This window comes from Lycium barbarum, chromosome 10, assembly GCF_019175385.1.
Source record: "Lycium barbarum isolate Lr01 chromosome 10, ASM1917538v2, whole genome shotgun sequence".
Taxonomy (NCBI): Eukaryota; Viridiplantae; Streptophyta; class Magnoliopsida; order Solanales; family Solanaceae; genus Lycium; species Lycium barbarum.
The window spans coordinates 10623071-10647016 of record NC_083346.1 but is presented as its reverse complement, the minus strand read 5'-3'; the positions used below and the strand labels follow the sequence as shown (position 1 = coordinate 10647016).

The following is a 23946-nucleotide window of genomic DNA, read 5'->3' as shown; positions in this document are numbered from 1 at the left end:
GCCTATTTTTTTAAAAGAATTCTCAACGGGTTTAGGTAGCGCACTTAATCTTTTTAGTTTTCCAATCCAGTGTTTGGTATTCATATGGAAGCCCGATCAAATTCGGATTTGCGCCAAAAAATTCCATATTGAGAATAAAGAGTTCCCTAACAAAGACGACTTCGGATTTGCGCCAAAATTCCCATGTTGAGAATAAAGAGTTCCCTAACAAAGACGATTCTGTTAATAATGTTTCTAAATGTTGGTCAAATTTTATGCAGTTTGACTCTCAAAAGTAAAATGTGACAAGTAAAAGTGAACGGCGGGAGTACTAGAAAATTCCCTCTATTGAGAATTTCTCCATTCCAATACTTCTAAAGTTTGAACTTGAGATATCTGGTTAATGTTGGTAATCCTACAATACCCTTGAGTGATTTTTCTTCTTATGCATTGTAGAGTGGAAAACTATTAAATTTCTTGACAACAGTCTGTAAACTGCTAAATCTTAGAATCAAAGTAGAACAACTTGTGTGCATTCCCAGTAGACGAATAACTTTTTTTAAATCGATATACGAATGCAACACTTAGAGCCTGTTTAGTCTAGCGGGTTTGAGGCTAAAAGCACTTCTTTTTTGAGAAAAAACACGTTTTTGGATATTTGAGGTGTTTGACTATTTATTAAAATTGCTTTTAAATAAAAGCAGAAACAGTTTTCCTGTGGTTGGGGAGAAGCAAAAAATTTCTACTTCTTGAAAAAAGCAGAAGCAGAAAATTATTTTTTCAAGACAGAAATACCCTTACCATAAATACATATTTACCAAGTATATCCCTCATTAATCCATTAATTTTTAATTAATAATTCTTTGTGTTGAATTTTAAGTAGTGGATTGATTTTGAATTTTATTTTGGTTGTAGTTTTCTAGTATAAATAATCGTGATGATATTATATAAATATTTAAAATTTGTTTTTTTATTTATCTATGTATTTTATTGATTGAAAATTTAATATATACTTTTAAATTTTAATTAAATAAAAGTAAAAACTTTTCATAATAGATATTCAAAATAGCTTCTCCCTGTAAAATAATCTTGATAGTAAACGTTCATCGACACTTGTCCTTTTCGTAATTTGACACTCAAAAGTACCTTTTTTAAGAACGGCCTTAGAAATGGTGGTGGAATTTTTTACCCTTCATTAAAAGACTCTACAATACACAGAAAGACTAATATTTTTCTAATAATTAAAAATAATCATCTAATTAGTTCTCGGATTTTTAGAATTTCGAAATCAACTAAATTTTGTATTTTAAATCTTTCCTTATATGAATTTTCGTGTTTGAGTTATACAGGAACTCCTCATGTTTAGCAATCTAAAATCAACCCTAAAACTAGTGAGGGGTTCAGCCGAAGTTTATTTCACGTCCTCCTTAGTTTTCTTCCTTTCTTCATTCATTAATTTGTCAATTATATTACTAAGATAATTATTTTTAGTGCAGTGAGTAACTGTGAAGAGGAGATTGTTTGCCCCGTTGCGGACTAAAATAAATATTAATTTATTGATAATCTGAAAAAATTCTTCTTGCACTGGAAAGTTTTAATTATTTAAATCTAAATGCTTATTACACGTAAATCAACAACTAAGTTAATGTAATAATATTGTTTTGTTACTTAAATAAATGTTGCATCTATTTTAATTCTATTGCTACAACAAGATGGGTTGCTCAGATGGTAAGCGCCCATCACTTTCAATTCGAAGTTTGCGAGTTCGAGTCACCAAAAAAGCAAAAGGGAAGCTCTGGGGGAGGGGTAAAGAAAAATCATTGCTATATTATATACCCCTCTGTCCCAATTTATATGACACACTTTCCTTTTTAGTCAGTCCAAAAAAGAATGACACATTTTCTTATTTGACAATAATTTAACATTAAACATTACCTTTTGCGCTTAACGAGATGATCTATAACCACACAAATATTTTTGACTCTTTTTAGACCGTAATATTCAAAAGTCTTCCTTTATTTATTAAACTCCGTGCTCGGTCAAATTATATCATATAAATTGGTACGGAGGGAGTAATTCATTTATTTTTAATAGAATTTTTAATTTATTGACACGTGCAATGCAGGTACGCTAAAACTAGACATGTGCAATGCAGGTACGCTAAAACTAGACATGTGCAATGCAGGTACGCTAAAACTAGGACTCTCTCTGTCCAAAAAAGAATGATATATTTTCTTATTTTGGCAATAATTTAACTTTAAACTTTACGTTTTACGTTTAACGAGTTGATTTATAACCACACAAATATTTTTGACTTGTTTTAGACCACAAGATTTAAAAGCCTTCATTTATTCCTTAAATTATGTGTCTCGTCAAATTATATCATATAAATTGGAATGGAGGGAGTATATATATAAATTTGATTTCTGTTATAAAATAATAAAACTAGAACACGAATATTTGTAGAGAAAGGGAGAAGAGAGGACATATCTTTATTTCTCTTGTTAGGGGTGTTACACAATGAAGAGAAAATCTCTATTTACAAGAGAAAATTAACTTGGTGCCAAAGTCATAAATCCTAAAGTTTCTCCTAAAGATAGACATCCATAATTAAATAATACTTATATTACTCCCCCTTGGATGTCTATTTGATAGATAATGTGCCTCGTTAAAACCTTACTAGAAAAACCAGTGGAAAAAATTCTAGTGAAGGAAAAAGAGTACACATTTCTAATAATACACCATTTGGTTGCCTCATTAAAAACCTTACAAGGAAAAACCCAGTGGGACAAAAACCTTCAAAGGGAAAAGGAGTACAACGCGTATTAACTCCCCCTGATGAGAACTTCAATCCAAAAACTTGAATCTTCACATCTCAATCTTGTGCACCATCTTCTCGAACGTTGCAGTTGCTAGAGACTTGGTGAATAAATCGGTCATATTATTGCTCGAACAAATCTCTTGCATGTTGGTATCACCATTTTTCTGGAGCTAGTGTGTGAAGAACAACTTTGATGAAACATACCTTGTGCTTTTATGAATCCTCTCTTTAGTTGGGCTATGTATACTGCTGCATCTTCAGTCTTTGGATAGAGTTGCATTGGTATATAATATTATTGAAATCATCCAAGTGCATTCCTGACTTGCTTTATAAACAGATGTTATCTTTATATAATTTGATTGTCATGTAGAACAACATCGTATGACTATAATCCCTCATAGTCATAGCAAAATATATAAATGCATCAATTGCATAAAGATATGGCACTTCAGGACCCAAAAATTCTGCAAGTTTCTCATTTCAACTTCTTTCAGCAGATAATCTATTTCTTTTGAAAACTCTTCAAGAGTTTCAATAATTCTCAAGTAATCAACTTGCACCAACAATATGACAAATTTTGATTTTCACAAAGACGTAAGGATAAATAGAGTCATTTGTTCCCTTAGTCAGTAAATATTTATTAAGGTGATAAAATCGTGTTCACCTTGCTTAACTTAATTCGTATAAGAATTATGAACAAATTTCTAAAATATGTATATGCTTCAGCCATTTAAAATTCTTCAGGAATTTTCATATAATTTTGTCAAGTAATTCATATAGGCTGTGACAACATCTATTTCTATTTAAATGATGTGACATCTTCTGGTGTCTGGACAGCAGGTCCAATAAGCTTTACGCTTACCAAGATGCGTCATTTTACTTGATAATAATTTCTAAGTTAGCATGCTTTAATAGACGTAGAATTTAGATCCTCACAATCTTTTACAATATTGCGCTATATTGTACCAAAGATATCGTCGACGATATATCATTTGTATCGGTTCGCAATGTGACATAACTTATTGAGATCTCATCACTTTCATTATTTTAGGTTCCTAAACCTCGCATGAGGTTTCATGAAGTGTTATGTTGTATGCTCTTCAAGAGCACATTGCCTCCTTATTATGACCATTTTGATCATTTGCTCCTCTCCCTTTTTAAGGATTATTGCGTTTGGAACCGATTAGTCTACCATGCTTCATGCATGCTGTAGACTCTGTCCTTCAGGGACGTGAATTTAATAGGAGCATTTTGCAGCTGAAATTAGAAATTAATTTTGGGTCAGCAAATGCTTCTAGCATTTGAGTTGAATTATCTTTTGAATGAGGATCATACTAATGATAATTCATAACATATTCATTAGTTGCTTATTCTCTCCCCCTTATGTTAGAAAAACTAACATATATCCCATCTTCTTTGGGGGAATCCATCTTTGTGCATCATGGTAGATTAATTAATCATATACCACACATAAAAACTGTTAGATGGAAATATCTGGTTCCTAACCCTAAACCAATTGTGAGGGGGGAATTTATCATAATTTATTGGTTTGAAGCATACAAGTGATGTTGTATACAATATATCATATCTCAGACCTGCACATGAAGCTTTGTTCTGATAAGCAATGGTTTAGCTATTTATCAGAGGCATTCAACGTCAAACCAGCTTTGATATAAACCAGCATTAACAAGATGAATTATCTTGATTACATAATCTTAAAATTGTGCTCTCAACTTAATTATTTTGAGCAAGTAACTCTGCATATGTCAACCAACATTAACAAGATGAATTATCTTGATTACATAATCTGAAAATTGTGCTCTCAACTCAATTATTTTGAGCAAGTAACTCCGCATATGTCAAACTGCGGGTTGACAATAAACACACATGTGACCGTCAATCGATGCATCTATTTAAGACATCACATAACAGGTGAACGGGCCCATATTTACCTTTTATATTTTTTCAGAACTTGGGAAATTCAATCCCAACATTTGCCAATATAATCAACTTATCATGAGAACAAGCAACAAAAATAAATTCTTGAAGAATCTTCTAGTTCTTCAATATGAATACTCAATCTGCACATCATATTTGAATCAGGATGAACAAATTGCTCATGCCATCTGATAAAATTATCTATACTAGTAAACTTCAGGTTTACCACGCCATGTGCTATTTGTTTTAGTAAACTTCTGATTTACTATGACATGAATTCTTTTTCGGATCGATAAACTTCTGGTTACCGTGACATGTGATTTCATCATGCTTATATTGTATTACAATTTTAGTAAACTTCGAATTTATTACAACTCTTATTTCGATCATAACAACTTCATATAATACAATCTCGAACGAATAACGTAATGGTATACAAGCTCTTCAGGAGTATTTAATTTATTCTCCATAATCAAATATTGTTTGGACACTATTGATGTCATAATCTTCTAGATAAATAGTCAGCTCTTCTGGTGCCCTTAGTTGATTTTGTTCTATCAAATATATTTTAGATACTGCTGGTATCATAAAAGAATTTTAATTAAACGCTATTGGTGTCATGAGATAAACAATAGTAGAGTTCAAAATTTGCTACTTCGGGAGCAGATTTCTGAGTTTGCTACTTCGGGAGCAGATGTCTGAGTTTACTACTTCAGGAGTAAGTTTCAGTGTTTACTACTTCGGGAGTAAAGTATAGAGTATTAGAATATTTCTTCTCAATTACTATATCTCTTCTGGAGGTGAGACGTGGTATTTTCACAACAAAAACACAGGTATGTATTTATATTCTTTACTAAATATCATCACATTGATCACTTCAGGGATTGGATCTGTATTTGTAATATTTATCAAAAGTTCTCATTCTTCAAGAATAGAACATAATCATATGAACGTGTCTTACCATGAAAAATTATGGTCGCTTAGAACCTTTTTAAAATATTGCTACTTCGGGAGCAAATCGAGGTATGCATATAATGTAGAGATTTTTCTCTAACATATTTCCAATATAAACCACGATATATAGGCCTATGTATAAATCATCACTTCTGGTGATCATGAATATAGATAAATTTATTGATACTTTAGACTTGCCACTTCTGGTGGTCACTCTAAGAAACGTATCAACTTAACCATGACATACTAATATATAAACATAGCATGTAACCTTAGAAGTGAATAAAAAAAATATATTACACCAACAATAATGAGCAAAGGCTCAAATCACTTTACCTGAGATAGACACCACAATTGTTTGTCAAAGTTTACTAAAACCGGATCTCATGAAAAACGGTAAACATACCTTAATTACATCACACTTGAATTGTTTTCCTCCACTAAGAGAAGAATACTGCAGATCGAGGCATAAATATAGAGAATATATTTCTAACATATCTTCCTTTATAATCACAATAAGGTCATAAAAATATTCTCACTTCTGATGGTTATATATTTGTTGTGAACTCTACCAGAGTTTCAGTGCTTCTAAGTACCAGCAGTTTCCTTCGTTAATCTCTTAGAGACGATAACAGATCCTTAATCTTTATTATACCAACTAAGTATAAAATATTAGACAGAAATTTTAATTAACCAAAGCCGCGGGTTCATTGTTGATCACTAAGGGTATTAAGGCATTGAGAATATAGGCATTGAGCAATATATTCTAAGTATCCACACAGTGATAAATATATGGATCACATAATTGTCATCCTTGTTTTCACGTTAGATAGACCATGATTTTAAATAAATGAGTAAAATCAAAGGAAGTACATTCAATCTACATACATGTGGTAGTACCTATTACCATACTTGATTGATCAAAAACGAAGAAAAGCATTTTGTAGATGAAACTATTAATAACGTAGATCTTAGCTTCACTAGTCTATAAATAAATAGTTGGAGTGAACATCTATGAAACATTAATCACATATTTAACGCCATTCTATATTAGTCTGACAAGAAGCATACCAAATTTATTGCACTATAAAAGTTTGGCATATTATAGCATAAGTTTAATTAATCACTCACTGAAAACTTAAGAAAACAGTAAATTTAGCAGGTTAACCGATTAATTGTTATCATCATATAGTGTCCGTATAAACAAAGGAATTTTGAGACTGCCAGATAAAATCATAACATGTAAACTTAACACGGTGAAGTAGTAAAGATCAAAAACATACCGGGTGAATCATATGCGAGATAAAAATTAGGAAGACTATCACCTACTTTCGAGATGATGGCTAGAGCCTCGTGCTGATAACGTGTTACAAAATAATAAAATTAGAACACGAATATTTGTAGAGAAAGGGAGAAGAGAGGACATATCTTTATTTCTCTTGTTAGGGGTGTTAAACAATGAAGAGAACATCTCTATTTATAGGATAAAATTAACTTGGTGTCAAAGTCACAAACCCTAAAGTTTCTCCTAAAGATAGACATCCATAATTGAATAATATTTATAACAATTTCATTTTTTTCTTAAATAGCTAACCGAACAAAATATTTTTGGTGTTGTAAAATTGAAAACCAAACTAAACGAACTCAAAAGTATGTCGTTTTTTTGGGGTTTTTCTTATTTTCAATTGGAAAAGGATATCTATTTAAAGTGTATATAAACCGAAACATCAGCAAAATCAATTTCTAATCCAAGCATAATTGAATACTCCTTTGAGATCAGAGGTGAAATAACTCATCCAGAAGTTCCTCAATTTTCCTCTCTGCAATTTCCTTCAACAAGCTGTAAGTTCCTTTAATTTACCCAATACTTGATCATACTTTTTATGTATTTATTTGTTTTATATCAATGGTGTCGGGTACGTGATACCTCCCACTAGGGGCGGGCTTAGGGGATGGAAGGAGGTCCGTCAGAAATCTCTTCACCGGAAAATTACATAGCTTATATAAGATTAAATTTTTTTTATCCGTATATATTAGATGTTGAACTTCTTTGACTTTTCCGTTTGTTTACTTTTTATTTTTTATTTTTTGAATCTCTACCTCCCCTCCTCAAATGGAATTTAAACTTGAGTCCTCGTTATGTACATGTGCGTATTTTGCTTAGCGTAAATGTTAATTTGCCCCTTCAGGTGATCAAACAAGTATCAACTTCTACTAGTCTCAAAAATTAAAAGTTTTAATTATGATCCATATCTTTTTTCTTGATAACCATGGTGCCCGGGCCAGTTTGCGCACCTGACTATTTCACCGGATACGTATTCTCTCACCAGCACATATATCGGACAACTCTGTTCACCAAAGCTTATGTAAATGAGGAGAAATCACCTATCTACTGGGATTAATATTTGATCCTGACTACCTGAACCCTCATGTTTTCCGCCCACTTCATTGATTACTAGGTGTCTAGGTTGCACCCTTGGGTGCGACCGTGGTCCATATTTTATGATTTAAGCTTCTTTTTTCATTATTATATCCCTCTCTCAAAATTTTGGAGGATCTCAGTATAAAGGTTAATCTTTCTTTTGATCAATCAGTACAGGGGCGGATCTAGCTTATTAAGTGGGGGTTCAATTCTTTGTAAAATTCTTAAGATTGAACCCACATAATCTAAATCCTGGATCCGTCTCTGAATCAGTACATATTTTGTTGTCATACCAAACAACCGTTGTTTATCTTATTTTCTGCTTTATATTATAGGTCATGGCACTTGAATGCTTCACATGGACTACAGAACTGTTGGGTTCACTACTTCATACAATATGTAGAGTTGATGATGGTGAAACTTTTGAATGTTTGCCCGATTGTCTCATCATCGATATTCTGAGTAGGCTTCCCCCACATTCTTTTCTTAGATGTCGATGGGTTTGTAGGCATTGGAGAGCTTTGGTCTCATCACAGGACTATTTTACCACCTTACATGATGATCTCTGTAGAGCTAGTAGACCCATGCTTCTCATACAGGATCATTTTGCCAAGCACGGACAGGATCTTTATGTTTTTGGTGAAAGCAAGAGGAAGCAGAAGAAGGCCGTCTTCGAGAAATTTCATCTTAGGCCTGAGCTTATGATTAATAATCCCCACGCACATCACCTTATTCTTCTATACTCTTGTCAAGGAGTTCTTCTGTTTGGTGACTTAAGGTGGAAGTCAACTTATTATGTTTTCAACCCAATAACACAAGAGGAAGTAACTGTACAACATACACTCTACCCCGGCTACTTATGCGCTCTGTACTTTTGTCCATACACAAGACAATTCAGAATTCTTTACGCGCAAGTACGAGGCACTTCTTGTCAATATTTTATATATACTTTCAAGACGCAGACGAGGAGGAAAATCCGTTCGTCCTCCTCTTTCAACTTTTTGTCATCCGGTGACAATCCGGCAGTAGTTAATGGAGCATTGCATTGGATTATGCACCACGATTTAGAAAGGAAAAATATTCCTCCTTGTGAAAATGGAATAATGGTTTTCAGAATGGATAAAGAAGAACTCTCTGCTATGCCTCATCCTGGAAGTTGTGTGTGCAAGTCAAAGCAAGTGCATCGAACTATGACTCTTTTGGTGAAGGATGATTGTTTGTCTTTCTGTAACTTGCTTGTCCCCGAGTATGCTGTGGATATATGGATCTTGGAGGACTATGAGACGAGGGCGTGGATCAAAAGGTACAAGGTTAATCTCTTTGATAAGATATTTTTCCCTTTTTGTTTGTGTTTCATGGAAATGCAATCGCGTATTGGCGACAGCTCTAGTCTGATAAAACTTTTGAACATCCAAGAAGGTGAACTTTTGCTTCACTTGCGGGCTGATGGAGGGTTATTTCTTTATCATTTATATCATAGAACTGTGAAGAAAATTGAAATGCCGCGACAAAAAATGTCGTTATATACGTGCACGCCTTATATGAAGAGTTTCCTGGCAATAGCCTAACTTCCCCGTTCTTATTATTATTAACCTTTCTAATTCTAGTGTATGTTTAGTTATCAAGTGGTGTTTTTAGTTGTGTTGGTAGTATAATGAAACCATCTAGTTGTTACTAGATGGTTGTTACGAACTTGAACTTTTGCTTGCTTTAAGTGAATATAATTTGCAGTAAATATTTTTAACATGTGATTAGCAATGACAATTGGACAACATATATACAATATTCATTCCAAGCAATTCGGCCTTGTGAAGTTGCCATCGCTCTTCCAATAGGTGACTGCGAGAATGAAATATTACATAATACTATGTTTAGGTAGTAGAATGTAACTTAGAAGGCACAAATAACCGTATACTCCCAGAGAGATTTTGCAAGGTGCAAAGAATTGTGTACAAAAATCAATATATTGTCAATATGGACACACCTCTATCAACTGCTCTTTTGCCTATTGACCCAAGAATGAAACAGATTTTAAATGAAGTGCTTCCCATCTCAAAGTGAATTTTATGTTAAGACACTTGCACGATATTCCGCCACCTCCTCGTATATTAAGGGCAATTATTCTCTTGCTTATACAAAACCTGAACACATTACATAGCAATTGGTCTTCTGTAATCTGGCCATGGCCAAGCTGCTGCAATCCCTTTCCTCCACTCAGACTTGGGTTGACTCTATTTCGTGAAGCTCGCATCAACTTTGTCTCACCCGGATACATCTGGAAAATGGAGAACAACATGATGAGCTTGATCTAACCGTCATTTTAACTGGAAAACGAAAAAGAAAATAGAAATAAACTGCAGAGTAGTGAAGGAATAGAGAAGAGTTGGATGACCGGTCACTTATACATAACAGAAGGAGATTCCCTGTTGATCTGTACGTGCAAACCTTTGGCTTGTTCGACATGGATCATTTGATATAAAATATCTCGGTCCTTACAGCCTCGACGCTATCAAAGATTAACACTTATGAAATATATATAATTTATAATAAACGTAAAACCATCCAAAGGATTCAGTTATCTGATAAATATTCCTTCAAGAAGATACTCAAAAAAAGCGTCCGAAATCCACATATACCCGAAGAAGTAATTTACTATAAACCCAGATAAAGAGACAACTGGTGGTGAGGTCCAATAAATCAAAGGACTCCCTCCGTCCCATTTTATATGATGTAGTTTGACTCGTTACGGAGTTTAAGAAATAAAGAATTGTTTTTAATCTTGGGGTCTAAAAAGAGCCAAAGATATTTGTGTGGTTATAGATCATCTCGTTAAAGTTCTGACAGCTTCCAAAACCAAATTTTGAAATATGTAGTCCAAAACAAGTTTTAGATATTTATGTGACTGTAAATCATCATCTCATAAAGTTTATTCTAAATATAGAATGTGTTAATCTTTTCGGGACGGATAAATAAGAAAAGTAAAACAATCTTTTTCAGATGGAAGGAGTAATTTATAGCACTAATCATAAAAATCACAATGATCAAGTAGAATCACATTTACAAGGTAATAAATATAAATTCAAAGCTGGATAAAGAAATGCGTAGTTTCTTTGGTTAAATTTGAAAAAATTATCTGAGTTTGATATTTTGGGTTTGGGTTACGGGATATTGGGATTCAGTGACGTTGTTACTTTTTTGAATAAGCACATTGCCAGCTTAACTTAAATCATCTTATTTTTTTTCCTACTCATAATGTGGTGCAACTGAGGGGCTGCTCCTCCCTTAATCAGAGGTCTCGGGTTCGAGCTCTGGGTATGGAAATTTTTTTAGTAGGGACCGCTTCTCCCCAAATGGGGTCTTACGCGGCGCGAATCTGAATATAGTCGGACTATATATATATATATATATGCTCCACCCCCACAAAAAACTTAATTAGAACAATCTATTATATGCTACTTGCAAATACAAGTGACTGCTCGAAACTTTTTTGAGATAGTAGAAGATAAGATAAATAATTGGAAAAGAATATATATTAGGCATTCTAACAATAAAAAAGGGTCTTGACTTTTAAATTTAATGTTTCAGTTCCTTTTTAAAACATTTGAGTAATTACATGTTGACTTTTGAGAATTTGGGCATTATATTAAGGACTTATTTAACAAATTTCGTTTTAGTTTGAAGAAGTTTTTTGGGCTTACGCTCCAACACGCCCCAACAAAAAAAACTTGCCCCAAACGCCCGAGCGTACGCCCCGAATTGCTGGGCGTACGCCTTTGGAGACTTTCGCCCCGACCCATAGCCCAGGGGCATTTTTGATACGCCCCGCCCCAGGGCTCGCCTCGAAAACGCCTTTTAAAACACTGGTATCCATATCGATCCGGGGCAGATGCTTTACGTTCAGAGTGACAGGAAGTAGCAATTGGAGGATTTATTTGCTCATTTGATACATGTTCGCCATTAGAATCAGTATTGTTGTCAGATGAGTGAGTGAAAAAGGTATGGGACAAACCCGGTGAAGAAGTACTATTACCTGAATCATCCGTTTTGAATGTATCAGATTGAACAGGATCATCAGTAATGCCAGTAGGGTCCTCGTTGGGAGCTGTGTGACTTTGTACGTGTTGATTCTCAAACTTGTACAAAAAGGAGAGAGAATCAGATGTTGTTGATGAGGTTGTAGGGTAAGCAAACATATGCTCAACGAAAATCACATGTCTAGATACCTTTAACTATCATCTAGAAGAATCATAACAAATATGGCCCTTTTGAACATCATTATAACCTAGAAAAACACACCTCACGGCTTTGACAAATAATTTATGACGTTCATGTCTAGGTAAATGGACAAAACACACACAACCAAAAACGTTTAGATGGGAATAATCAGGGAGTTTACCAAAAAGAATGGAATATGCACTATCATCTTTGTTGATGGTGTTAGTGTGTCTGTTTATTAAAAAAATAGAAGTTTGAATGGCTTCAACCCAAAATATTTTAGGAACATTTGATGTATCGAGAAGAGCTAATGTGGTTTTCAGAACATGCCTATTTTTTCTTTCTACAATCCCATTTTGCTCAGTTGTGTATGGACAAGAGTGCTGCAAAATAATGCCTCTATCTTTGAAAAATCTATGAGTTCAGATTTCATGTATTCCCCACCCGAGTCAGATCGAATTTTTTTTATTCACTTGTTAAACTGATTCTCGACATAGGTGACAAATTGTTTTATGAGTTTAGGAACGTCACTTTTGTTTCTAAAAAAGAACACCCAAGTATATCGTGAGACGAGGTCAATGAACAAAATAAAATATCGATACCCCAATCTAGATGAAATAGGTGCAAGACCCCATACACCACTGTGAACCAAATCAAAGTAGAATTGTATGAAGTAGTACTACAAGGAAAAGGCAGTTGATGACTTTTAGACTTAGCACAATTTTCACAAGGTAATTTTGATGACAAAGCCCATGATTTCTTATTCAAATGAAGACAATGTTGTAACATATAGGAAAGCTTTTGAGCATGTGGATGCCCAGGACGATGATGCCACAAGTAACACAATTTATTTGAGTTGGTGATGTCCTCTTTAGAGGCAGACAAAAAATATGCATGGTGAGGTGTTGACATGTACAACTGGAAGAGTCTCCCAACTTTATGACCCTTAGCAATCACCTTCCCTGTCTCCAGATTCTGACCAACACAACCAAAACGTGAGAAAAGAACAAGACAATTTTGTTCCACCAATTGTCCAACCGAAATAAGATTAGTAGTAAGTTTAGGGACATAAAGTACATTAGTGAAGCAAGATGCATTTTTAATGTCGGAGGCAGGTAATGTATCACCATTGGCTGTGACAACAAGATGATTTTCTGATAGAGTTGATAAAGAGTTTAGATTATGGATATCTCCTGCCATATGGTTAGAAGCAGCTGAATCTATATGCCAAACTTTTTAATTCTTATTTAATTTCTTACCAGGATAGGCAACAGTGAGAGCATTGATAATAGCCATTGGGAGAGCAGTAGCAACTGAATCTTGTATCATCTTTTGAAGTGCCCTTGGACCCAAGGCAGATGGTGGTGTGATCACTGCTCGACTCATATAAGCTTCGGCTGCTTGATAAACTTTGTCCTTGGTTTGGAGCGTGTTTGGGGATCGATTGCAATCCAAAATTATATGGCCAGGCTTCTTGCAATAAATACATATATTTCTCTTCTTGCAATGTGATGCAATATGACCATACTCTTTGCACTCAAAGCATTGTGGTCAAGACTTTTGAAATGAATTCTGAGTGTAGAATTTACCTTTGATGCATACATAGCCGTGTCAACTGTGTAGGATGAATCCATGGCTGCTTGAGTATTCATCTGGGTCTCCTCACGTACAAGTTCTCCGAAAACCACATCAATGTCCGGTAGAGTTTCTCTGTTAAGAATGTTTGCTCTAATAGGTTCAAAGTCAGGTCTCAATTTCATGAGAAATTGAACAACCCGCGTCTTCTTCTTCTCCAGCATAACTTCTTTGAGACCTGTGGAAGAAAGGTTTCCTCCAAAACTTTGGTCCTGTTCTGACCAGATTGCCATAAGTCCCGAATAATCTCTGAATGTCTTTGTCTTCCTGCTTGTATTCTGAAAGAGTATATTCTAATTCAAAATCACGAGCATGCTTACATTGAGCATATACCTTTTTGAAATGCTTCCACATCTTCGATGCCAGATTGAACGGACGCAGACTCAATGCAACATTTGCGTGTACGGAATTGAGTATCCATGAAATGACACGAGCATTGTTAGCATGCCAAACTTGTTTTTCCTTATCTTTGTTTGGATCAGTTCTTGATCCATCCAACATTCCAAACAAGTCTTTCCCTTGAACAAAGATACGAAAATGAAATTCCCACATAGGATAGTTTTTTCCATCAAATTTGGTAGACAAATCTTCATGAGAATGTGAAACCATTTGGAAGAATAAAAGAGAACTTGATGACAGCAAGTAGCAACAAAGTATAAGAAGTGGAACAATTTCAGGGGGAAAAAGTAGGCTCTTGATACCATAACAACTATTGATAAATCAAGAATCTTGAAATGTGTTCTAGATATTTTGTGATTTACAATTCATGAACTAGAGACTATTTATACACAAATACCTACATAATTACAAGCATGATTCTAGCCGTATATCTTGCACTATATCGAGCCATATCTTCCAGAGTATTAACGATGTGATTCTTCAGAGTAAAGAATATATAAAATGATATCTTACAATAAAATCATATTTGATATGGTCAATACTTATGTCATTTCTTTGGGGGTTAAAACGTGATTATTTTTAGTTTTTCTTATTTTCAATTGGAAAAGGATATCTATTTTAAGTGTATATAAACCGAAACATCAGCAAAATCAATTTCTAATCCAAACATAATTGAATAGAGGCGAAATAATCCACAAGTTCAGAAATTTTCCTTCAACAAGCTGTAAGTTCCTTTAATTTACCCAATACTTAGATCATACTCTTTATGTATGTATGTATTTATTTAATACCCAAATCCTGGTAATTTTGGGTCAAATACGTACATATCTGTGACCCATTAGCATAAATAAATTGTGGGTTTGCTGGAAAACTAGGATCACCAGAATCCATAAACCTCAAATATTAGATCTGCTCCCGGATTAGGGGAGAGCGTATATAAGGTTAAATTTGTTTTATATCAATGGTGTCCGGGTACCTGATACCTCCCACCAGGCTTAGGGGATAGCATATATTAAGGATAATTTTATTTTTTTTTATCAAATGTTGAACCTCTTTGGCTTTTTCATGTGTTTACTTTTTACTTTTTATTTTTGAACACTCTTAATGAAAATTCCGACTCCTCGGCTCCTCCACTGGAATTTAAACTTGAGACCTCGTGATGTATGTGTGTGTATTTTGGTTACTTCATTCGTAGATATTGATTAGCCCTTTCACGTGATCAAGTATCTATCAGTTTCTACCAGTCATAAAAATTAAAAGTTTTGCTATTTATTTTACTTCCAGCGGGATCCTGGCAAATTTGCTACTTTTTTCATTTTTATGTGCATCTCTTGCCCCGATCGTGAACAGAATCATGAACTATCTGATCACATTTTTCACCCCAAGAATGATTATTTTAACATCTACAATTGTATATCAAGTAAGAAACTTTGACTACATTTAACAAAGGTGTTACATTGACAATATATAGCACCACTCACTATAGATCGATGTTTCTATTGTTATTATAATACTCTTCTGTAGATTAGGTTGTTGAACTTGTTAATGAAGACATGTTTCATACATTATTGATGAAATATTTCGAAGTGTACGCAGCTCCTTCTCATACAACAGATCATGTCAGAATGCTCTGGAAGGAAGATGATAATAATAACTATTCTATCACGTCCTGCAATTGGCTTTTGACTTCAAGCCTCCATTTCCACAACTGACAATGGAAACGTAAATAGAAATGTAAGGCTTCACTCAATGTCATTTGATTTTGTATGGACAACATTGCTCAATGATCATCTGGCACTGGCGAATTTACAGAAAAGCGGTTACACCTAATGCAAGAGATGTTACCTTTGCTCCAGTAACTCAGAAAACATCAATTGCTTTATTTGCACCGCCCATCGCATCTGAGCTATCACAAATGTTTCTCTTTCTGGTTGAAGTTAAATGGACCATGTTGTTGATTTAGGAGGTACTACAAGCAGCTGGTATGAAGCTGACAAAGAAACACAAGGCCGTCTGGAACGCTGTACTTGTCTGTGTCTGTACACTCAGACAATCTGGGAGGAAAGGAACAATTGACACATAAAGAAGATGATACGACACAAACATTTTTTGATTTTCTGAATGTTTTGGCACCTCTGGTATGTTTTGTAATTCAAAAGATGTGCATAAATGTATGCGATATTTTGTTGTTGTGATTGTGCATATACTTCTCCTGAGACTAATAAGTGCGAGTCTTACTTATGTTTTGGCAAAATAATGTATACAGGCATCTCCAACTTTTATACCAGCACGGGCCTATCTCTGCCTAGTAGTATACTAGATATAGATTAGAAACATTATTGACGGAGTCGTCTTATATACACACACGTAAATCATGATGATACTATAAAATATAAGTATGATACAAAATAGTTGGGTACATTCTTTGTGCGGGGACAAACCACTAGTAATTGGAAGAATAGTCCAACAGTGGAAATATCAAGCATTCCCTTGCGAGCCTATTTTAAAAAAAAAAAAAAAAAAAATCTCAACGGGTTCAGGTAACGCACTTAATCTTTTTAGTTTTCCATTCAGTGTTTGGTATTCATTTGGAAGCCCAATCAAATTCAGATTTGCGCCAAAAAATTCCATATTGAGGATAAAGAGTTTCCTAACAAAGACGATTTCGGATTTGCGCCAAAATTCCCATGTTGAGAATAAAGAGTTCCCTAACAAAGACGACTCCGTCAATAATGTTTCTAAATGTTGGTCAAAGTTCATGTAATTTGACTCTCAAAAGCGAAATGTGACAAGTAAAAGTGAACGGCGGGAGTACTAGAAAATACTCTCTATTGAGATTTCTCCATTCCAATACTTCTAAAGTTTGAACCTGAGATATCTGGTTAATGTTGGAGTAATCCTACAATACCCTTGAGTGATTTTTCTTCTTATGCATTGTAGAGTGGAAAACTATTAAATTTCTTGACAACAGTCTGTAAACTGCTAAATCTTAGAATCAAAGTAGAACAACTTGTGTGCATTCCCAGTAGACGAATAACTTTTTTTAAATCGATATACGAATGCAACACTTAGAGCCTGTTTGTCCTAGCGGGTTTGAGGCTAAAAGCACTTCTTTTTTGGATATTTGAGGTGTTTGGCTATTTATTAACATTACTTTTAAGTAGAAGCAGAAACAGTTTTCCTGTGGTTGGGAAGAAGCAGAAATTTTCTTGAAAAAATCAGAAGCAGAAAATTATTTTTTCAAGACAGAAATATCCTTACCATAAATACATATTTACCAAGTATGTCCCGCATTAATCCATTAATTTTTAATTAATAATTCTTTGTGTTGAATTTTAAGTAGTGGATTGATTTTGAATTTTATTTTGGTTGTAGTTTTCTAGTATAAATAATCGTGATGATATTATATAAATATTTAAAATTTGTTTTTTTATTTATCTATGTATTTTATTGATTGAAAATTTAATATATACTTTTAAATTTTAATTAAATAAAAGTAAAAACTTTTCATAATAGATATTCAAAATAGCTTCTCCCTGTAAAATAATCTTGATAGTAAATGTTCATCGACACTTGTCCTTTTCGTAATTTGACACTCAAAAGTACCTTTTTTAAGAACGGCCTTAGAAATGGTGGTGAAACTTTTTACCCTTCATTAAAAGACTCTACAATACAGAGAAAGACTAATATTTTTCTAATAATTAAAAATAATCATCTAATTAGTTCTCGGATTTTTAGAATTTCGAAATCAACTAAATTTTGTATTTTAAATCTTTCCTTATATGAATTTTCGTGTTTGAGTTATACAGGAACTCCTCATGTTTATCAATCTAAAATCAACCCTAAAACTTAGGGCTGCGTATCGGGTGGTTCGGTTCGGGTTTGAAAGTTATCGGTTAAACTTATCGGTTATCGGTTTGTAGACATGTTAAACCGTTAAAGAACCATTAAAATATCGGTTAATAGGTTATTGATTAATCGGTTTTTGATCGTTATCGGTTCGGTTATCGCTTTAACCGTTAAGATATCACACAATCTTTTTTCAAGAACAAAGAACCCATCTTCAAAGCAGAATAAAAAATGAATTAACGAGATGCAAAATGAATAAAGTAGCCACAAAAGAAAGTGCCTGCAGCAGTTAGCTATAAATGGAGTTTGAAACTGGAAGCTGGCTAGCATCTCCAAGACGTTAAAAACTTGAAACCTTTTCTTCATATTTACATGAATCCTAGTTCCCAGACCACTGCTGACAGCTTTCCAATTTGACAATGTTGTCTTTTTTTATGCTTCTTCATCCGAGTCCTCAACAACTCTCCTCATTTTTGCTGTCCTTACCCGTTGCATTAGTGGCACAAAATTGTAGAGAGGAGTTGTTAGCTACCTGCAAGTTATTTCCACAAGCATTTGGTACTTGATGCTTGGTAAAGTTTGTTTCACACCTTTGGAAGCAATTAGAAGCTTTGACATTCGGGTTAAGTTCTTGTAAAACCTTGCAGCTAACTTCACCAATGAGAAATAAATTGACTTAGGATTTACTAAGTAATTATGTATGGAAGGGTAATAATGGAATGAATTCACTGGGCTGGACTCCACAAATTATATCTGAAAGGTTATATATGGAAAGGTCTAATTGTAATTAAATAAATGATTATCGGGTTATTGGTTCACCCGTTAACAAAAGTGGTGAACCCGAGACCCGAATCGATACCCCAATAACTATAGAACACCACCCGATACCCAAACTATTAACCCACTAACCCGAACCATTAACCCAATAACCCTATTATCGGGTCGGGTTATTGGTTTAACTATTAACATGCATAACCCTACTAAAACTAGTGAGGGGTTCAGCCGAAGGTTATTTCACGTCCTCTTTAGTTTTCTTCCTTTCTTCGTTCATTAATTTGTCAATTATATTACTAAGATAATTATTTTTAGTGCAGCAAGTAACTATGAAGAGGAGATTGTTTGCCCCGTTGAGGACTAAAATAAATATTAATTTATTGATAATCTAAAAAAAATTCTTCTTGAACTGACAAATTTTAATTATTTAAATCTAAATGCTTATTACACGTAAATCAATAACTAAGTTAATGTAATAACATTGTTTTCACTTTGCTACGACAAGAGGGGTTGCTCAGATGGTAAGCGTCCACCACTTTCAATTCGAAGTTTGCGAGTTCGAGTCACCAAAGAAGTAAAAGGGAAGCTCCTGAGAAAGGGGTAAAAAAAATCATTGCTATATTATATACCCTTCTGTCCCAATTTATATGACATACTTTCATTTTTAGTCAGTCCCAAAAAGAATGACACATTTTTTTATTTGATAATAATTTAACATTAAACTTTATCTTCTACGCTTAACGAGATTATCTATAACCACACAAATATCTTTGATTTTTTTTAGACCATAATATTCAAAAGTCTTCATTTATTTATTAAACTTCGTGCCCGGTCAAACTACATCATATAAATTGGTACAGAGGGAGTAATTCATTTATTTTTAATAGAATTTTTAATTTATTGACATGTGCAATGCAGATACGCTAAAACTAGTACTCCCTCTGTCCAAAAAAGTATGATACATTTTTTTATTTTGGCAATAATATAACTTTAAACTTTATGTTTTACGTTTAACGAGGTGATTTATAACCACACAAATAACTTTGGCTTGTTTTAGACCACAAGATTTAAAAGTCTTCATTTATTTCTTAAACTCTGTGTCCAATTAAAGTATTTCACATAAATTGGAACGGAGGGAGTATACATATATAAATTTGATTTCATTTTTTTCTTAAATAGCTAACCGAACAAAATATTTTTGGTATTGTAAAATTGAAAACCAAACTAAACGAACTCAAAAGTTTGTCGTTTTTTTGGGGTTTTTCTTATTTTCAATTGGAAAAGGATATCTATTTAAAGTGTATATAAACCGAAACATCAGCAAAATCAATTTCTAATCCAAACATATTTGAATACTCCTTTGAGATCAGAGGGGAAATAACTCATCCAGAAGTTCCTCAATTTTCCTCTCTGCCATTTCCTTCAATAAGCTGTAAGTTCCTTTAATTTACCCAATACTTGATCATACTTTTTATGTATTTATTTGTTTTATATCAATGGTGTCGGGTGCGTGGGGGCGGACGGAGGTCCGTCAGAAATCTCTTCACTGGAAAATTACATAGCTTATATAAGATTTAATTTTTTTTATCCGTATATATTAGATGTTGGACCTCTTTGACTTTTCCATGTGTTTATTTTTTTTTTTTAATCTCTACCTCCCTTCCTCAACTGGAATTTAAACTTGGGTCCTCGTTATGTACATGTGCGTATTTTGTTTAGCGTAAATGTTAATTTGCCCCTTCAGGTGATCAAACAAGTATCAAATTCTACTAGTCTCAAAAATTAAAAGTTTTAATTGTGATCCATATCTTTTTTCTTGATAACCATGGTGTCCGAGTCAGTTTACGCACCTGACTATTTCAGCGAATACGTATTATCTCACCAGCACATGTACCGGACAACTCTGTCCCCCAAAGCTTATGTAAATGAGGAGAAATCACCTATCTACTGGGATTAATATTTGCTCCTGACTACCTAAACCCTCATGTTTTCTGTTCACTTCATTGATTACTAGGTGTCTAGGTTGCACCCTTGGGTGCGACCGTGGTCCATATTTTATGATTTTAGCTTCTTTTTCCATTATTATATCTCCCTCTCAAAATTTTGGAGGATCTCAGTATAAAGGTTATCTTTTCTTTTGATCAATCAGTACAGGGGCGGATTTAGCTTATTAAGTGGGGGTTCAATTCTTTCTAAAATTCTTAAGATTGAACCCACATAATCTAAATCCTGAAACCGCTTCTGAATCAATACATATTTTGTTGTCATACCAAACAGCCGTTGTTTATCTTATTTTCTGCTTTATATTATAGGTCATGGCACTTGAATGCTTCACATGGACTACAGAACTGTTGGGTTCACTACTTCATACAATATGTAGAGTTGATGATGGTGAAACTTTTGAATGTTTACCCGATTGTCTCATCATTGATATTCTAAGTAGGCTTCCCCCACATTCCTTTCTTAGATGTCGATGGGTTTGTAGGCATTGGAGAGCTTTGGTCTCATCACAGGACTATTTTACCACCTTACATGATGATCTCTGTAGAGCTAGTAGACCCATGCTTCTCATACAGGATCATTTTGCCAAGCACGGACAGGATCTTTATGTTTTTGGTGAAAACAAGAGGAAGAAGAAGAAGGCCGTCTTTGAGAAATTTCATCTTAGACCTGAGCTTATGATTAATAATCCCCAGGCACATCACCTTATTCTTCTATACTCTTGTCAAGGAGTTCTTCTGTTTGGGGACTTAAGGTGGAAGTCAACTTATTATATTTTCAACCCAATAACACAAGAGGAAGTAACTGTACAACGTACACTCTACCCCGGCTACTTATGCGCTCTTTACTTTTGTCCATACACAAGACAATTCAGAATTCTTTACGCGCAAGTACGAGGCACTTCTTGTCAATATTTCATATATATTTTCAAGACGCAGACGAGGAGGAAAATCCATTCGTCCTCCTCTTTCAACTTTTTGCCATCCGGTGATAATCCGGCAGTAGTTAAAGGAGCATTGCATTGGATCATGCACCACGATTTAGAAAGGAAAAATATTCCTCCTTGTGAAAACGGAATAATGGTTTTTAGAATGGATAAAGAAGAACTCTCTGCTATGCCTCATCCTGGAAGTACTGTGTGCAAGTCAAAGCAAGTGCATCGAACTATGACTCTTTTGGTGAAGGATGATTGTTTGTCTTTCTGTAACTTGCTTGTCCCCGAGTATGCTGTGGATATATGGATCTTGGAGGACTATGAGACGAGGGCGTGGATCAAAAGGTACAAGGTTAATCTCTTTGATAAGATAATTTTCCCTTTTAGTTTGTGTTTCATGGAAATTCAATTGCTTATTGGCGACAGCTCTAGTCAGATGAAACTTTTGAACATCCAAGAAGGTGAACTTTTGCTTCACTTACAGGCTGATGGAGGATTATTTCTTTATCATTTAGATCATAGAACTGTGAAGAAAATTGAAATGCCGCGACAGAAAATGTCGTTATATACGTGCACGCCTTATATGAAAAGTTTCCTGGCAATAGCCTAACTCCCCCGTTCTTATTATTATTAACCTTTCTAATTCTAGTGTATGTTTAGTTATCAAGTGGTGTTTTTAGTTGTGTTGGTAGTATAATGAAACCATCTAGTTGTTACTAGATGGTTGTTACGAACTTGAACTTTTGCTTGCTTTAAGTGAATATAATTTGCAGTAAATATTTTTGACATGTGATTAGCAATGACAATTGGACAACATATATACAATATTCATTCCAAGCAATTCGGCCTTGTGAAGTTGCCATCGCTCTTCCAATAGGCGACTGCGAGAATGAAATATTACATAATACTATGTTTAGGTAGTAGAAATGTAACTTAGAAGGCACAAATAACCATATACTCCCAGAGAGATTTTGCAAGGTGCAAAAAATTGTGTACAAAAATCAACTGCTCTTTTGCCTATTCACCCAAGAATGAAACAGATTTTAAATGAAGTGCTTCCCATCTCAAAATGAATTTTATGTTGAGACACTTGGACGATATTCCGCCACCTCCTCGTATATTAAGGGCAATTATTCTCTTGCTTATACAAAACCTTCACACATTACATAGCAATTGGTCTTCTGTAATCTGGCCATGGCCAAGCTGCTGCAATCCCTATCCTCCACTCAGACTTGGGTTGACTCTATTTCGTGAAGCTCGAATCAACTTTGTCTCACCCAGATACATCTGGAAAATGGAGAACAACATGATGAGCTTGATCTAACCGTCATTTTAACTGGAAAACGAAAAGAAAATAGAAATAAACTGCAGAGTAGTGAAGGAATAGAGAAGAGTTGGATGACCGGTCACTTATACATAACAGAAGGAGATTCCCTGTTGATCTGTACGTGCAAACCTTTGGCTTGTTCGACATGGATCATTTGATATAAAATATCTCGGTCCTTACCGCCTCGACGCTATCAAAGATTAACACTTATGAAATATATATAATCTATAATAAACGTAAAACCATCCAAAGGATTCAGTTATCTGATAAATATTCCTTCAAGAAGATACTCAAAAAAAGCGTCCGAAATCCACATATACCCGAAGAAGTAATTTACTATAAACCCAGATAAAGAGACAACTGGTGGTGAGGTCCAATAAATCAAGTACTCCCTCCGTCCCATTTTATATGATGTAGTTTGACTCATTACGGAGTTTAAAAAATAAAGAAAAACTTTTTAATGTTGGGGTCTAAAAAGAGCCAAAGATATTTGTGTGGTTATAGATCATCTCGTTAAACGTACGTTAAGCGTAAAAGATAAAGTTTAAAGTTAAATTGTTGTCAAATAAGGAAATGTGTCATTCTTTTTTTGACTGACCAAAAAGAAAAGTGTGTCATATAAATTGAGACACATGGAGTATATAGTACTCCCTCCGTCCCAATTAATGTGATATAGTTTAACTAGGCACGAAGTTTAA

The 23946-nt window shown here is 34.3% G+C and overlaps 3 protein-coding genes across 4 annotated transcripts; 2 read left to right on the top strand and 1 right to left on the bottom strand.

Annotated features, from left to right (window-relative positions):
- The first annotated feature begins 7372 nt into the window (after window positions 1-7372).
- Window positions 7373-14159, top strand: LOC132614229 (F-box protein At3g07870-like). 2 transcript variants are annotated; one of them, XM_060328639.1, is made up of 3 exons: window positions 7373-7534; window positions 8450-9417; window positions 13592-14159. In XM_060328639.1, the coding sequence occupies exons 2-3, from the start codon at window positions 8453-8455 to the stop codon at window positions 13644-13646; spliced, it is 1020 nt and encodes a 339-aa protein (XP_060184622.1). In that variant the 5' UTR covers window positions 7373-7534; window positions 8450-8452; the 3' UTR covers window positions 13647-14159. The 2 variants fall into 2 exon arrangements, with proteins under 2 accessions (XP_060184622.1, XP_060184621.1); XM_060328638.1 differs by lacking the exon at window positions 13592-14159 and having other exon boundaries at window positions 8450-9840.
- On the bottom strand, window positions 13787-14573 carry LOC132612709 (uncharacterized). The gene is made up of 2 exons (XM_060326813.1): window positions 14298-14573; window positions 13787-14242 (listed from the first exon to the last, which is right to left on the bottom strand). The coding sequence occupies exons 1-2, from the start codon at window positions 14571-14573 to the stop codon at window positions 13787-13789; spliced, it is 732 nt and encodes a 243-aa protein (XP_060182796.1).
- Window positions 14574-20216: 5643 nt separating this feature from the next.
- LOC132614123 (F-box protein At3g07870-like) lies at window positions 20217-22707 on the top strand. The gene is made up of 2 exons (XM_060328489.1): window positions 20217-20418; window positions 21299-22707. The coding sequence occupies exon 2, from the start codon at window positions 21302-21304 to the stop codon at window positions 22529-22531; it is 1230 nt and encodes a 409-aa protein (XP_060184472.1). The 5' UTR covers window positions 20217-20418; window positions 21299-21301; the 3' UTR covers window positions 22532-22707.
- Window positions 22708-23946: the final 1239 nt, after the last annotated feature.

What these genes read in the sequence shown, in the direction of transcription:
- LOC132614229 (XM_060328638.1), top strand. Translation starts at nt 8,453, where the DNA reads ATGGCACTTGAATGCTTCACATGGACTACAGAACTGTTGGGTTCACTA.
- LOC132612709 (XM_060326813.1), bottom strand. Translation starts at nt 14,573, where the DNA reads ATGGTTTCACATTCTCATGAAGATTTGTCTACCAAATTTGATGGAAAA. An exon ending in TGTGGAAGCATTTCAAAAAG is followed by an intron (nt 14,243 to 14,297) that starts GTATATGCTCAA and finishes ATACTCTTTCAG; the next exon opens with AATACAAGCAGGAAGACAAA.
- LOC132614123 (XM_060328489.1), top strand. Translation starts at nt 21,302, where the DNA reads ATGGCACTTGAATGCTTCACATGGACTACAGAACTGTTGGGTTCACTA.